Here is a 17,369-nt window from a genome sequence, read left to right as displayed (position 1 = left end):
AATGGCTCCCAGGCCTCTAGATTAACCTACGTTTTGTGGCTAGATGAGGGGAGTGGATGGTTTAGAGCAGGGCTGGGGACTTCAGGTGTCAAGGGCCGGTGTCCTGCAAGTTTTAGATATCACCCTGGGTCAGCACACCGGAATCAAATGATTAGTTCATTACCAGGCCTCTGGAGAACTTCAAGACATGTTGAGGAGGTCATTTAGCCATTTAAATCATTTTTGTTGGATCAAGGACACATCTAAAACCTGCAGGACACCGGCGCTTGAGGCCTGGAGTTGCCCCACCCCTGGTTGAGAGTAAATTTTGTCACTCTGGTTTACCGCCGGTACATCCTATCCTAAGCAGTCAGCTACTCTCTCTGTTCCATGTACTTTTTGTTTGAAATTTATTTCTTGGTTTACTTGTACAGCATACATAAGTCAACAAACTAACCGCATCACCGATTTGCTGATTATGTATCTCATTTCTTTTGTTCTTAAATACATTTGTTTTTCTTATAAGTCTTCTACAATCTCCATATTTTGCCCTTCGCTTATAGCTTTTAGTAGCTCGGATGGAGAAACAAAAAGCAGTGGAACAGCTGCAGAGACAGAACTACACGAAAAGATTTCATATAAATGAGGTAAATGACAAGAATAAAATCCTGTTTTTATTCTTTTTTTATGTTGCAATCTGAACTCTCTTGGCTGGAGCCTTTCATCAAGCTTTCAATTTTACGTTCACACTTTTTATAAACAGGCTTAAACTGAGAGACTTATGTGAATAAACCTGACATAATGTTGTGGATAACTATAAACACAAAGGGAGTACGAATTCATTCTCTGCTAAAGACCCCATTACTCCGCTTTATTTTTTAATACCCAATAGATCTGTGCTGTGATATTAAAATTTAAAATCTCACTTATAGAACCATTACGAGAAGGGTAGCAGAGCAAATAAAAACTTCTGAAGTTTAAACTGCCCAAATGGCACAAATTATGCTGCCAGAACATAGCAGATTTGTCCTACAAGTAATTTTTATAAAGTCTATATAACTGCACTGATACCTAGCATTCCAAGCATTTTGGTCTTATTTGAATTAGTTTTAGTTATTGTTTTAACTCTTTTATTGTCCTATTATTGTTTTTTACTGTTATTATTGTATTACATTGTTGCTTTTTAATGCCATTTTTATATTGTTAAGCACTTTGTGCAGCATCGGCTGTTTGAAATGTGCTATATAAATAAATTTGACCTTGACCTTGACCATGATCTAGAAATGCAGCATCTTTCAAAAGTATGCAGTGTGCATCCATCTCTATGTCATGTAAGGACCGTTATCATGTTCTGGCAGAAGCGATGAGTGAGCATGGTTGCAGCTAGCTCAGACATGTCTGTAATACCACCTGGAAATATGTGACTGAACGCTTTAACGGCTTTCGGACATCAGTGATTACAAAACAAAAAAAACCAAAAAACTTTGATGAACAGCACAGACAAAGTTGAGACAGGCTGAGATGTCCCAAAGGTAAAAATGTATAAACAGCTGTCTGTTGTATAGAAAGTAAACCACAGAGATGTCTTTTTGCTGAAATGATTGCATTCAGTTACAGAAGGTAGAGAAACAGAGGCATCGTATCACGTTGTGCTACAACCTAAAACCAAATCAATCGGTTCGGTCAAATAAAACCAGCCCAGCTGGGTGGGTGGGGGGCACACTGTAATGCACACATTTTGCCTCTACTGTACATTGCATACCCAGTCAGAAAAACAAAGAGGTGTAATATTCACAGCATTATTGCCAGCATTGCTCCTGGAGTCACGACCCAACTGTCTGCACAAGTTTCCAATACCTTTCCTTTTCAGGTCACGAGAAGAGAAACGCGGCGAACGCAGCCCAGTGACAGTTTTAACAAGCAGTCAGTCTGCTCTGTGCAGAGATTCACATTACATGTCTCATCTTCCAACAGCAGCCCTGTCTTTTATAACGAAAAAAAGACAAGTTCTTAATACTGTCAGCAAGTAACATGAAAGACCAAAAGAAAAAAAAATGAATTGGTCCAGCCGACAAACACAGACTGTGTATTCAAAGCCTGATGTATCTTATTCCTAGAAGTCATTATAGTCTTCAGTGAATTTCAAAACTCCTCAGGGGCTAATTTTCCTTCATGTAATTGAATTCAAACCTTGGCAAAACCAGAGTTATTATAGTTTTATAGTTCCTAATTACTTTTTATTTTTATGTTGTTTTGACTTTCAGTTTTGTTTTTAGTTCAGTTTAGTTTCTGTGGTTTGAAATGATTTCGTTTCATTCTAGTTTTTATTGATTTCACCGTTAGCTTTACTTTCCTTAATTATTCTAATATGGAGAGTATTTGTCAGGGGTATATTTAAGACATTCAGAGGAAATATTATAACACAAATGCATCACTTTTTGATGACAGCTGACTCGCAGGAACACAGATATATGTTTTCAATAAACAGATGCGCCATGGGCCTGACCAGAGCTTGGGATAACAAGTCTGACAAAGACTAAAGTGCTGTTGTGTCCTTCAGCTTAATGAAAGCCTAGAAACCAGGTGATGTGTAGTGGACAACGAATTTGATATGAAATGTAAGAAACTGTGATACACTGAGTCTAAGACAGTGACGTGCAGAGGAGGCAGCACACGTGCTAAGCACACCTGGCTATGGGAAGGTGTTTAGCTCAAACTTCCTGCGTACAACTAGTAGTTGGGTTTGACTGAGGTCAGATGGCATTCTTACCATAAACAAACTGTTTTGGAGTTTCTCTGGAATCTCAAAATAGTCTTGGTGCAGTTGTTTTGATCCTCACCCGATTATTATGTTCAGAACCACATGGAGGCTCTAATAAATCACAGTTTGATTTAAACTAATTAAACACTAATTTCTGCTAATAGTTCTCATTTTAATTTCATGTGTATTTGAAGATATATGGTACATGCACATGTCCACTTTTGCTCTATCCCGCTATGGTAAAGAATCTGACCCTGAATTCAGAGCAAATCTGGATCAAGACTGACTCCAGACGTTTAGCCTGATTTAGACTTCGCAGGAAATCCATATCATAGCTTACAACTTAAGTGGAAACGCTTTTTAACCCTACGCTATTAGCGTCCATGCCATTTAGTCATTGTGGGCTGTGTTGACCCGATGTATAGTAAGATTTCTGGGAAGGTACAGATCTGACTACTAGGAAGATTAAAGCATAAGGTTGGAGGGTTTTCTGGTGACATCCTAAGTTCCCCACAAAGGTCTGAGTTAGGCTTTTCTCATGTCCCTGACTTTAAGAGACAAAAAAATAGACAAACTGAAATAAATCACATCCCCAACAGAGGTAATTAATTAGTAATAAATCTAACAACAATATTTTACATTTATAATTTATTTTAAGAACTGATGCAGACAAAATGGTATAATCCCACAAAGTCTTTCCCATGTACCCTGAAATATTTCTCTACATTGTTACAGTGTTGAGTTGTAATACATATTTAGTGTCTGATGAAGCTAGGACACATCTCAGTTAATCTCAAATTTCCAATGGAAGGATTAGGACATTAATTGAGCAGCAGCGGCCAGCGCTCACTAAAAGCTCTGGGTTGTGAAAGAGGCTCATAATTCAATATTGCAGGATATGAGATTATAGGCATTCTTAAATTTGGAGAAAAAACACAGGAAAGAGTTCATATTTCTGATCAAATAAACCATAAAGCAGCCAGTTTGCCCCAATATAGAAAAGATTTTATGCTGTATCTTGTATATTTATACTCTGGAACAGAATCAGTGGGAGATCTCACTACTGTGTACTATTTTATTTGGTTAAACTCCAGCCAACTCCTGCTGGGATATAAAGTCTAATAAATACAATGTCATGTTTTGTTTAGTGAGTCAGGCAAGTACTCAACTTTCCATAGAGGCAGCGGAGCATAAAGCAGACGCACAATAGGTAAACATTAGCTGGTCATGTGAACGAAGCAGCAGCAGCAGCAATGAGAGTGACTTCTATCAACTTTCTCAGACCTAACTCCTTCAGATCCAAACCAGCAACAACCTGCCTGTTTCAGTATTTACGTACTCAGTTTGTGCCTGTGGCTGAGTGTAAAGGTTTGCATCTTCTTCACTAATGCAAAGAACATACAGCGCTGTATTTTTAATTTGAAACATTGAAATTTAGATGCAAAAGGTCCTGTAAAAGTTCGTTTATGTGGCGTGCTGCCATCATAATTAAAAAGCTGGTTACTTGTTTAACCCAATTCATAACAGAGAAAGTTTGGTCAACTTTCAAAGACTTTGACTAAAATTTCCGAAGATTTGGTATTTAATTTAAAGTTCTATCAGCCAATAATATTGTGAAGGCAGAAAAGAGATCTCTGACTGACAACTGATTGTTGGTTTACCTTTAATGGTAAAGAAGTCAGCTAACAGTCAAACAGCCCTACAGACCTACAGTCATATGAAAAAGAAGAGAGTATATAGAGTCCTGTGAAAACTTACTGTGACCACAGGAATTAAGTGGGCAAGTAGCAGACAGGTGCTGCGAATCAGATGCAGTTAATAACCTCTATAAAAGCAGAAGTTTTGGGGACTTTGCTGGTATCAGTTAACACAACGCTACAGTCTTCCCAGGAGTGGACTGCCGTAAATTCACGCCAAGGTCCGACTCTACAAAGCTCAGCGAATCTTCAACAACTCCACAAGCTCCATCTCAGACTCCATGGGCAGTTAGCATGTTAAATGTTTAAGTTCATAACAGCAAAATTAGAAAAAGGCTGAACAAGTATGGCTTGTTTGGAAGGATTGCCTCTCTGAAAAGAACATGGCAACGCAGCTTAAGTTTGCAAAGTCTCATCTAAACAAACCACAGTACTTCTGGAAAAAGGTCCTTTGGACAGACCAAACCAAAGTGGAGATAGTTGGCCATAATGCACAGCATCACATGTTGGAAAAACCAAACATAGCATAGCAGCCGCGGGACCAGGGCACCTTGTAGTCACTGAAGAAACCACAAACTCCTCTGTATACCAAAGTATTCAAGAGTCAAAAAGGCCATCTGTCACACAGCTAAAACTTAGCCAATAATGAGTCATGGAAAATCAGAATGATCCCAAACACAACAGCAAATGTACAAGAGAATGGCTAAAAACAGAAAAGAAGGTGTTGCAATAGATTTTGCAATATCAATAGCCCAAGTCAAAAACCTCGACCTGACTGAAATTCTGTGGTGGGACCTTAAGAGCACTGAGCATAAACAACTGGCCACAAACCTCAATGAACTTAAGCAGTGTTGTGAAGACGAGTGGGTCAAAACGCATATGTGCAAGTAGCCCCTGTGAGCCAAAGGGCTCAGGCTCCTCTAAAACGTATAAATTATACACTATATTATTTCTAAATATATATATATATTTATTCCTAATATGGATTTCAGGCATATGGCTGAGGAACACAGTCCTTTCTGTAAGCACAGAAGCCCCACCCACATCCTGCTTAAATGTTTTGTTTGATAGGGTGACAAATCAGAAGAAAGTTGGCTTAAAAGGAGAAGAGGTTAAACAGTTTGTTACAAACAGATGCTGAACAGCGCTTGACTGTACTCCAGTAGAGTCCACAAATAAAAACATGGAACTGAAAATGAGTAGAAAGTATACACTTTAATTTGCAGACTGTTAGGACAGATTTGCTTGAAACGTGGATGCAAAATACACTATCATAAATTACAGGGCGAATGTTGGGGAAAAGTCACATGGTGAAGCAAAGAACAACATGAAATCATTGAAACAGGGAATTATAAATACCAGCCCACCACTCTGGCTTCTAAAAGCTTTCCATCCAAACAATGGGTGGCATCAGATGTAAACCAAAAGAACACCAACTCTGTGGGAGTTCAGCCAATTCATCACTTCCACCAGCACATGACAAAAGGGAAAACATTACATTCATCTCGATTTAGAAAACCTGTTTGGGAAGCTAACACTTTAACTTATACCGTGTAATTGCAGATAATCAGCAGCGGCCACAAGTGACGTCAAGCTTTATGTTATTATAGCTCACAATTGCTTGCGGCTTCCTGAGGAAAAACATTGATCATTACCATAAGTCCATTATAGATCAATACAACAATATTTAGCATCACCACAAGGAGACGAGGGGATTCAAAAGGAGCTATCTCTCTTTCGTTGGGATTTTTATGTGCATTGCAGTATGTCACATGAGCCCGGCATTAGTGAGCCACATCCGCTCAATGAGATACTACAGTTTCTAATCACATGTTCATACTAAGATGCAGCAAGGACTACTGGAAGTATGAGTCTGGCAGTATATTACATAACTCTGCTTGACTGGAAGTGAGAGTAAAATGTATTTTTCAGCTAAACTCACTGTTCACAGTGATTGGGACTTTACGGAGGCATCATGGTCAATTAAGATTAAGATTATTTAACTGATTTTGCTTGAAACAAACTGGAAAACAAAGACGCATCAGGTGGGAAGACTCGAAAGTTGACATTATATCAATTTGAAAACCTACACAGAGGCATCTGTGTAATATTTCTCCTTTTTTGATGATGTCTCCCTCAGTGACCCCATCATCTGCATTAACCAGTGTGCCTTATTCAGCTGCACACTTATGACTGTCTTCCTTTCCAGATTTGTGATCTGCTTGTAACCTCGGTGACACAGAGCTGGACGAATAAGACAAAGCAAGCTTAGTCATCCGTTCAACTCTTCAGGCTTTCAAAGACGACCCTGTGAACACACTGACTGACAGACTCTCAGTCCAATCATTTGTTTTTTACTAACATGCATATACACACTTTTTGCTGTGATCTTTGGGGCTTGGAACTTGTATATGCTATGAAAATACACTGGTATTATGTCACTCCTGTAAAAATGAGAAGTGGAAAGGATTTTTTTTTCAAGCTGTATGTCACATTACATACAAGTGTGTCTGCATGATGGGTTTGGAGGGCAGAGCCCAACATTCAGAGTGCAACACTGGGTTATGTAAGGTAATTTGTTCTGTTTGGGGGACCTTTTATAGAAGCACAGAAGAGTTAAAGTTACCTTATCCCCGAAATCTCCGAAAAGATAGCAGCTGTTCCCCAGCAGCATCGGGATCAGTTCACTGCTAATTCAATTAAACTGTAAACTAAAACCACTCTGGTTGATTATAACTATTCTTTATTTATTTGCTGTAAATGAGTTTTATAATATTTGACAATTTTTCATTTGAAAACTGTGTTTCGGGAGTTCTCATTATAAGAGCAACGCTGATATTTTGGAAAAAAAACAAGGATTCATTAAAAAGCATTTATGTATCAGCAGCATTAAAAATAATTCAAGTGTTAATATGGAATACATCTGTCATCTTACGTGTCTTCTTCCCCTTAATTTAGAGAAAACACGTGATCTTGATTAGTTATTAATAAAGTGCAAAGCAACCTGAAGGATGAAAAAGGCTGCAAACCAAAATAAAGCTTGTTCCCTTTTTAATGTGATTAAAAAAGCATTTCTTGAATCTGATTAGACACATGACTTGTCACAGAAGACTGTGTGCTCTACATGTTCATTGTGTTTCCATCACACTTTCAGTTTGTGCATAAAAATCCAAATGAAAATGAATTTTGCATAAATTTTGACACTTAAAATAAATTCTTTATTTTGTCATTGAGTTATTTTGTTAGTTTGTCATGGGCATCTGGTAAATTGGTGCGGCATGCACATGTGCTAGAAAAGCATAGCAGATACTCATCTTGTGCATATTTGTCATTAAGTTATTCCTCATCATTCATCCTATTTTTAATAAACGATTGAACAAACCATTTTCTATGGTTGCCATCTACAGCAGCTGCTTGGCCCATGCTATGAAGCTCCCGATGCACAGCTTTTGTGCTGATGCTAATGCCAAAGGAGGTCGGAAACTCATGTCTGGTATCAAAAAAATTTCACAAACTGACTTGTTGCACCGGTGGCATCCTATTACATTACTACACTCGAAGTTAGAGAGTTGTTTAGAACGAGTGTTTCTTTCACAAATGTTCATAAAGACGGCCTGCATGGCTAGGTGTTGGATTTTATACATCTGCGGCAGCAGGACTGAAACGCCTGAATTTTGTCTATGTCTAAATCTGCAGGTATGTGCAGATACAGGCCGGGAATTACTATGACTCGGTTTAGTTGACAGGGGTAAAAAATGTGGCCAATGAAAACACCAGAAGGGTGTAATGTGGCAACTACCCTATAGCCTCCCTCACACTCATACAGTATGCATCTTTACTCTTTTTTTTTCTCCCCCCATAAACGTTGTTTCTTTCATGATATCATCAGTTCACGGGCTTTCTAACTTCATTAAGGACGTGAGGTAGATGAAGTCATTAATGACTATAGAATAAAGTATGGATGAAATGTATGACTAAATGCGGCCTGTATTCTAAAGCACTTTTAGTGGGCAGTAAGACTACAAAAGCACCGTATAAATGCTAGTGCGTCATAACATAAAGCCAGCAGAGGAAGCAGAAACCCACACTCAGGGCCACTGAGGGAAAACACTAATGCATATGTGCAGTTTGCTGCACAAGCAAACCTCAAAGCTGGAAACTTTTTGGGCTCCAGGCGAACAATTTTCATTCAAGCAAGCAGACACCATTTTTAGTATCCAGTTCTCCTTAATTCATCCATGAGTGGCACCCACAGAGAGTTTGGACCTTAAGGAGCTTGCATAACACTAGTGGACGGAGATATGCATCCAGTTTTCTTTTCTTATATTGTGGATCACACCGGCCATAACACCAATGACTTTTTGAGTCATTAGCCTTGATGATGGTACAATCATTTTTTTTAAAAAGTTGTAGGTATTTGTGCGCCTCATGTAGACAGGCTCCAGCCACTGTGACTGAATAAGAAAACCGGAAGAAAACAGATGGATAATGATTTCCTGGTAACACTTCTGGACTGAAGGATGTGCAGTAAAATTCAAAATTAACACATTTGGGGTTTTTTTAATCTTTTCTCTTGTCTCTTCACCTTCTTTTATCTTCCCAGAGCCAACACTTTCTCCGCTCTCCTCTGAGAAGAGCTGAAGAATTTGTCTCGGTGCGCCCGCGAGGAACATCCACTGAGAGTTACATTCTTTGTGCACTCAACCACTTACTGCACTAACCTCTTAAGCTGACTGAATAATAATGGTGATTCTAATGTAAGTAATTAATTGCATTAATAATTCAACACGTGCCCTCGTGCGTAATCATGCAACAGCTAAAAGACGGGTTCATGCCTGCTACCATATCAAACTGCTGCCAGCAATGGAGATAGAGAAATGATCAGATATTTTATTCAGTGCCAGCCCGCATATAGAAACATTAGAGTCATTGACCCAGAGAGGATTTGCTGAGCACGCCTGCTCATTTTAAGCAGCAGCATACGTCACATGCATACACTGATGTGCTTACGCACTTGGTAACTGCCCAGTACATCAAGAACTGATGTACTGCTGGTGACAGAGTAACTAAACCAGCGCTGGAAGGGCTTCAGCACTGTGATCCAAGCCACTTTTAATGTGATGGCGGGGTATGTCCTGCAAACAAACTAGGGGATTCTCCTCAACACTCCAAGGCTTTATCTTGGGATTATAATGACTAGTAGAGACAGCATGTCCCGCACACATTTGGATTCAGTTTCTTTCTCCTCAGAAGATTAAAGATTTAAAGAATACAGATGATGATGTGTCTCTATTGAGACAATGAGCTCACATCTACTGAATCAACAATAGGCAAACAGCCAAATGATCTTTGTACAAGAACTATTTAACAAGAGGTGATTCACCGTCATAAAAATCCAAGCAAAACATGCTCTTTTTTTGAAGTAATGGTTTTCTAACTATAACCATGTGGGTTTAGATCCTATTCAAATGAAAAATGTTTTTATGAGCCCAAAGCGAAGGTTAATGACATCAGGGATTAGATATTAGATGATCCTAAGGAAAAGAAATGCTTATTTTTTTATTTGTTTTTTTCCTTTTTTGAAATATTGAATTTTCTGCTGAAAATGCAAAATGAAAACTAACTTTTTGCATCATTCACCTAAATAATACAGTTGCACAAAATAGTTTGTGAACTTTAACTTTGAGATATCCTACAGTACCTGGACATAGCCCAATGAAAGACATGAAAAGACAATACAGATGTTGATTTTGGGGGTCTTTTTAGCCTTTTTTGGAACAGGACAGTGGCGATTCAAACCGAGCCTTACGGTGTATAGGTCGCCTGCTTGACCAAGTGAGCTATAGCGGTACCACCAAGGTGTTGATTTTTTTTTTGAGGTACATGATATGATATTACACATGTGGGAGGAAAAAACCTTCAATCAACAAAAATTTGAAGTTGAAATGTTTTTTATTTATTTATTTTCAATTGGCTCATTCATGCAATTTTTTTTTCATCTCTTTCTGGATATATTTTTCTCATTCATGTGAATGATCTACTGAAGAGTGTGCTTTTAATGAGAGTATTCCATCTGTAAGAACCAGCTCCATAACTCACAGTGAGGTCTGTGGTTTATTCAGAGTTACTGGGACATGTTCCTGTTGAATTTTTTTTATTTTATGAGACTTTTTACATGATTAAATCACCTCAGAAAATTGTAGCTATTTATATGATGGTGTTGGAGAGAGGAAGCAGCAACTGCAAAGAAAGATTTCTTCCACTGATTGCTGATTAAATTCAGGCTTATGGCAAGGCTTGAGCTTGTCCCAGCTGTCATTGGGTCAGAGAAGGCACACGATTATAGGACATTTAAAAAAAAAGGCTTGTTTCTTTTTCTTTTAGGTGGTCCAAGTGTTTAAGACAGCTAATCTAAATATATTGTAATAATTTTCTTATGAACTTATGTTGCAGACAGTGTTTTTCTTTTCAGTATCTGCTCATGTAGTTAAAATGTGGTTAGAGAAAAGTTATTGTTAATGGTGAATTAACAATACCGTTAATCTCTATAAAGTCATGCACGTGAATATGTAGGTAGGAGACAAGATTTTAAAGGACAGGAAGTAGAGGTAAAAGAAGCCTTGCAGTCCGCCTGTAGCTCCACTTCCACTGACCAGTCACTTTTATGCAGGCTTTAGTTGGATGTAAGTGAACAAGAAGGTGAAAAAATGCAGTTTTGAAATCCCTTGGATGTAATCTAATTACAATTTAGCCTTGTGTTATCCATTCATTCTCTTCCACTTATCCTTACCAGGGTTTATCCCAGCTGTCAAGGCACAAACTCCACACAGAAAGGCCCCAGTCAAACCCAGTCCACGCCACTATGCTACCCAGCTTTGCGTTAGCTTTTGTGAATATGTCTGGATTTATAAACACTGACTGGTGCACAGAGCAGGATAACTTCTTCCTGCAATGAAAACCCTTAAAGCTGGGCCTGATGGGTTTCCAGGCTGTGATGTCACCAAGGTGTTGCTAGGGTTAGTGTTGTTAAAACAAAGAAAAAAAACTCATTTCAATTGTAGGTTTGTCTTGACACTCAAAACTGCATTAAATTAAAATGCACCAGCTTGTATGAAAACGTCTAGTGTTTTATAGTGTTAAAAAGGAATTGTGGTAAATAATGTTGATCAGTTGGTTAATATTTAGTGTGCATGACCAATATTTGATTTTTGTAAAGCTGCAAATTTACAAAAACAAAATCTTCTAAAACTTAAAAAATGGCAGATTAATGGTATGTTGTGCATCTATAAACATTATTTGGGAAGTTATTATAAAGTTTATTACAGTACGTGTTTCAAAGAAAATATGAGTAGGGAGGTGAGGTGCCAGTGATGTCACAAAATCTGAACCTAGTGATGGGTCAGATGCGTCCTGTTTTACTCACAGCTCTGTCTTTTCAGCTGTGTGGTCAGTTGATTTTTTGTTTACTTTTGCTGTCTTTTTACCACAACCAGTCACAGCAAAGCCCCTACCTGGGCCTGGTTCTGCTGGAGATTTCTTCCTGTTAAAAGGGATTTTTTCCTTCCCACTGTCGCCTGGTGTTTGCTCAAAGTGGGTTGTCTGATTGTTGGGTTTTCTCTCTATTATTGTAGGGTCACTATCTTACAGAATGAAGTGCCTTGATGCGACTGCTGTTGTGGTCATTTCATTTCTGTTCCATTTAGACACTAGAACTTCCTGGTTAGGCTGATTAAAAGATTGTAGTTTGCAGAAATTGGTCTCTGTCTGTTGCTGTGCATCACAGGATCAGTGTTAAAGAACACCTTGTGCATCTGTGATGTGAGCAGCTTTCACTGTATATGTGACACCAAATGTGATTTCTATCAAACATCCAAAAACATCAATTTTGAGAAAAGTAACTTGAAATTTCGAGTTAGCTCTGCCAATCAGTAATCTACGTGAATGATGTCATTTCCTTGTTACCCGGAAGCTGAAGCCCTTAGCTACAAATGCTACAGCTCAGCTACCAGTATTACATCCAGTCATGAATGCACAAATTGCTGAGTATTTTCAGCGTGACTTCACAAATAATGAAATCCTTGTGTTATTAGCTGAATCATATGGCGTTACTATCAGCAAACGTACTCTCGAAAGGGCCAGTTTGTTGCAATCTGGTTTTGAGTGCGCGTTCCTCAGCACCATATCCTGCCGGGTAACAAGAAAATGACATCATTCACGTAGATTACTGATTGGCAGAGCTAACTCGAAATTTCAAGTTACTTTTCTCAAAATTTTGAGTTAGCAAGTCGAAATTTCGAGTTAATAAGTCGAAATTTCCAGTTATAGATACTTTTTTTTCTTTTTTTTTTGTGGCAGAAATGGGCTTCCATACAATGCTAATAGAAAAATTCTTAGTTTTTTATTTTTGCTTTTTAAATGTGTTTTTTTTTTGGTGAGAACAACAAATATAATTTGTTTTCTTACCCTGGAATTCTGTCTGAATTCAGTGAAAGTCAATTCAGTGTATGTGCGAACGTAATTCCGGTGAACCAACCATTTAATTTGGCTTGTGTAATCATACAGTGATATCATATTGCTTGTTACACAAGACTTCTATAGTGTAAGTCAACATATGTTATGATGGCCATCTGCCCACGACTGCGTCTCATGACCTGCAATCGTATGCCCCGGTCCTTCTTTCTTTCAGATTGTGTTATGTAATAGTCCTCTGCCTGGTAGAGTTCAAGCTTTGTCCTGTGGTGTGGCAGTGATAAGAAGTTCACCCCTGGGGTGGGTGAGGATACAGGGAAGATGACTATGTTTCAGATCGCCGTGAACCCCCACATTTTAAAATACTCAGTTTGAAATCGTGCAGAGGCGCTCCCCAGCTGGCATTTAGAGAGCATTTTCTTGCCCAAAGCTCATTTATTTTTTTCCCTTGAGGTGTATCCCACATTGATTCCATATTACTCCCACAGTTGGGTTAGTAAGTATACACCCCGACCTCTTCCTTCCCTTTTCTCTTTTAGAAAACGATGTGTGCTTACTGGCTGTAGCTTCTCCTGCCTTCAGTTACATGGATCGGCCAAAACATTAAAACCACCTGTCTAATACTGTGCAGTTTCCCCTTCTAATGCTAAAATCCATCGTGGCTTGGATGTAGGACCTCGAAGACTGTTCTGACTGCAGGGCCTTTTGTTCCTGAAGGTCTGGGTGGGAACTTAATGTGCTGGGCTTTTAAAGGTGTATCTCACGGACGAGTCAATTACTCAAAGTCTTTAAAATGTTTTTAAGTCATTTGGGGTTTTTAGCACAACATTACATTGTAACAAGATGATCCCTGTTATTACCTTCACCTTTCAGTGATTTTAATATTGTGGCTCACTGATTTATCTTAAATTATCATTACGGCTTGCAGGGACTGATTCTGTCATGTGCTAGCTGGCAGTTGACATGGAAAATTCCCCATTTTATTCTTGATACTGAGCTGTTTGCACATCATACTGAGCTCTGTGGTCCTTGGGGGTGTCCTGTGTTGGAGCGGAAAGTCCTGAGGCCTCATTCTGAAAATGACTTTAATTATAGATTCAAAGAATAAGTGAGGAAATAAGAGGTTCTTGTCTATTTTTACGCTTCAACTTAACAAATTAGGCGTTCCACTCTCATATCCTGGAGCAATATTTGGACTTTGCTATAAGCCACGGCTGCATGATATTGTGTGTACAGTACAGCGTCCGTACTGTTGATTTCATGTGCCAGGAGTCCAGTGGAACAGCGAGGCTCTGGTGTTGTCATTAATACTTAATGGCAGACTGAAACGCCAATCACTGTATTTGTAGCAGCCTCGAGGCTCGCAATTACAGAATGCGGTTACAGCCACCCGGGGGCTGGGGTAGTGTGCAATTAGTTGCCTGCATCTGATAGGGTTACAAGTCACAGGTCAATAGTCATTGCTGCCCCGGTCACTAAATACAGGAGGAAGACTCGGATAGGAGACGAAGATAAGAACAGCTTCTGACAGATAAGGACAATGTGATGTAGGGAGACAGTGAAGCCTTTTTAAAAATGTATAGAAATAAATGATGTGGTGTAATCTATAAAAATATGACTTTATGAGCAAACAAAACAATCTCAATTTGCCACTTTGGCTGTCTAGTATTAGAGGTAGCTTATCCTTTTAAGAACTATGGTTTATGACTTATACTGAATATGGTTTTTGGATTATTAGTATCTAATGAAACATTTTATTGGTATATATTCATATGCAAACCATTTTCTTACTATGGCAGTACAATTATTTTTCTTAATTGCAAAATGTGCAGTTTTAAAACAGGCTTTAAGTGCACACATGGTTCACACAGAATCTAATCAATCGCTCCATTACTTCTGCTATATTGTATTCAGTATGTCAGGGAAAAGCATTAAGTCTGTGAACAGTGGACTGCTTAAAGACTCTTTGAAAATTCAGGCAATATCAAAAAAGATCAACAATTTGTTGCACAGTGCTTTAACTTTTCTAAATATTTAACTTATTTAACATTCGCTGCTTTTTATTGCTGTTTTATGTCTCTATCAAATCACTGGGGAAGTATGTGGTTCATCAGCTGCTAAATGACCTACCATAGTCATCCACAAGTTACTAACTGTGTGTTTTATGGTGTGAATTATGTGGGGAAACCAGCATTTTCTCACTCTCCCCCTTGTACAGAGGATATTTTGTCTAAACTGACAACCTGAAAATCCAGACTTTTTAGAGTGATTGTGATTGTATACGACTTCCACCTTGACTTTTCTCTCCTGTAAAAGACGTCGTTGTGATCTCAATGGGAATTCAATAATTATCAATGGGTAATATAAAAAATAATTAAAAAAAAAGATATAACTGCATTTTAAAGAACCTACACTGAGTAGAGCTACCTGTTGCAGCCGTAACCTACTGTATAGATAGATTTACAGGGAAGGATGTGCTAAAGCTGCAGGGAGCTGCAAATCTGGTGATAAATCTCTGTATTTGCATCAATACCACCCCTCCTTTCACTCTGATGCACTTTCTCATGGCTATTTTGAGCATAATGATAAAACAACTGGTTATAACTCTTTTAAAAGCAAAAGGAGCTGATGTAAACCTGGCCTCAGATCAAAGGACAATTTGATTCATTACAGTAATTAAAGTTTTTTTTTAGTTCAATTTTTCTGATATGATGTCAGACTGTGTAAAGCACGGAGAGTGGTATGGAGGAAAATGAGTAAAGCTGACCTCCAGTGAAACCACTAAAGCAAACAGGCTAATTTTCAAGACTGATAAAAATTGAGTAAAGAGCTGCCAGGCTTGTCGTGTTGTCCTTGGACCCTTTGGAACGGGAAAAATGCGTTTGAGTACAAATGAAGAGGCAAATGAACGTCCCAATAAGTTGTGAGCAAAAGAAGTCTTTAGAGAGAAGTTTGCACTTAACAGTTACTCACTCATTGGCTTCAAATTTGACTTTTAAATTATCCTCTATAATACTGGAACTCAAAATAAATGTGGCCACTTTCAGCTGATGTAACATCCAAAGCTTGCTTTCCCAATGAGCTCTTCCCTGACTTTTTGGTCACTTTTTTGTTTTTGTTTTTTTGATTCAGGCACAGCACTCCTACGTTACCTTTGGTATTTCCTGACAGCAGAAGTTTTCCAAATTTTCTCCCACTTTCCTCACACACACGTATTCATAAGGACTTGTGATATTGAGGCAGAACTCGTCTGGATGTGCCTGCCCCTCAGTAGTCTTCCAGAAATGTAGCAATCACATTAAGTATATTTCCCTAACTATGAATAAAACAAATATAAATATACAATAATAACAAACACACACACTCACACGCTACCTTCATATACTCTTAAAATACTATTTTTTTTCATGACTGCTGGCAGATTTGGCTCTATCTATTTTTTTATAAACCTGTTGCATCGATATTTTTTTAAATAACATGATATTTTATGCTCTGTTTCTTTCATCTGTGCTATCACTGATTAGACCAGAACATTGTGCCGTGATCATATTTTAATGCGATCAGCAGTGTTGGACAAAAATTACTTAAAATGGGTACCTCCTCCCTCTGATCATATTCAATCGCGTTTTGTCTTTATACTCCCAATAATCCAAAACTGTGCTCCACTTTTAGGTCTACTACAGGTTTATTTGATAGTCGAGACGAATTTTCTTCGTTTTGTGCAATAACCGAGAGTCAAACAAAAGTCCGAGTTTCCGCAGAGGATCTAACAAGTTAGTCTCTTACCTATTGTCGTGATCACAGTGATGGCGAAGTAAAAGGAGCCGGCGAATTTCCACTGCACGCCGGCTTTGTGCGGCTTCAGCTGCAGCACCACTTTTTCCAGCTCGTCAAAGTCCTCCGAGGACAAGTTGAATGTCTGGAGCAGCTCCCCTTTCTTCAGGTGCAGCTCCATCCTCTGGGTCGTCTCCTTCTGAGATTCCATCGCGTCGAAGATCGCGGCTCCCACGATCAGGTAGGTGAAGGTGCAGATGATGAGGGCGAGGGTCCTCACGTTTTGCCTCTTCATGGTGGTGTGGTGAGTGTTAGGGGGACAGGCGGAGTGTCAGAGCGGGTCTTGAGGACGGGGAACTCGGCTGGCTCATGGCTGTGCTGCTCTGACGGAGCAGAGGAGCTCTCTGATTACTTTATGAGCGGAGGAGCTGTTCATTCAGCACCACGCCTCCCTCACCCACCCCCCACCCCCCTCCACGCATCCATCCCACCTCTCTCTCACACACACACTCTCTCTCTCTCCGACTGCATGTATCCCATTTTAATTCTCCTTATGACATACTGGACTCACTGAGAAACTTAGAACACTGTGCTCCAATGCTACAAAAAAATCGTCAGCCTTTACTGAAGCACAGCGAAAAAATGTATGCCCACATTAGGGAAAAAGAAATGGAGGATAAATAATCTCA

At 38.9% G+C, this 17,369-nt stretch overlaps 1 protein-coding gene across 1 annotated transcript in view; it reads right to left on the bottom strand.

Annotated features, from left to right (window-relative positions):
* Positions 1-17,066, bottom strand: part of kcnk3a (potassium channel, subfamily K, member 3a) — a 49,889-nt gene extending 32,823 nt beyond the window's left edge. The window contains exon 1 of the mRNA XM_031730250.2: positions 16,693-17,066. Coding sequence (XP_031586110.2) covers positions 16,693-16,975 — 283 coding nt within the window. The 5' untranslated portion in view covers positions 16,976-17,066. The remainder of the gene's footprint in view (positions 1-16,692) is intronic.
* Positions 17,067-17,369: the final 303 nt, after the last annotated feature.

The sequence above is a fragment of the Oreochromis aureus genome, linkage group 15 (assembly GCF_013358895.1).
Source record: "Oreochromis aureus strain Israel breed Guangdong linkage group 15, ZZ_aureus, whole genome shotgun sequence".
NCBI lineage: Eukaryota > Metazoa > Chordata > Actinopteri > Cichliformes > Cichlidae > Oreochromis > Oreochromis aureus.
Note: the sequence above shows the minus strand (reverse complement) of the source record. Positions and strands in the feature narration are given on the sequence as shown.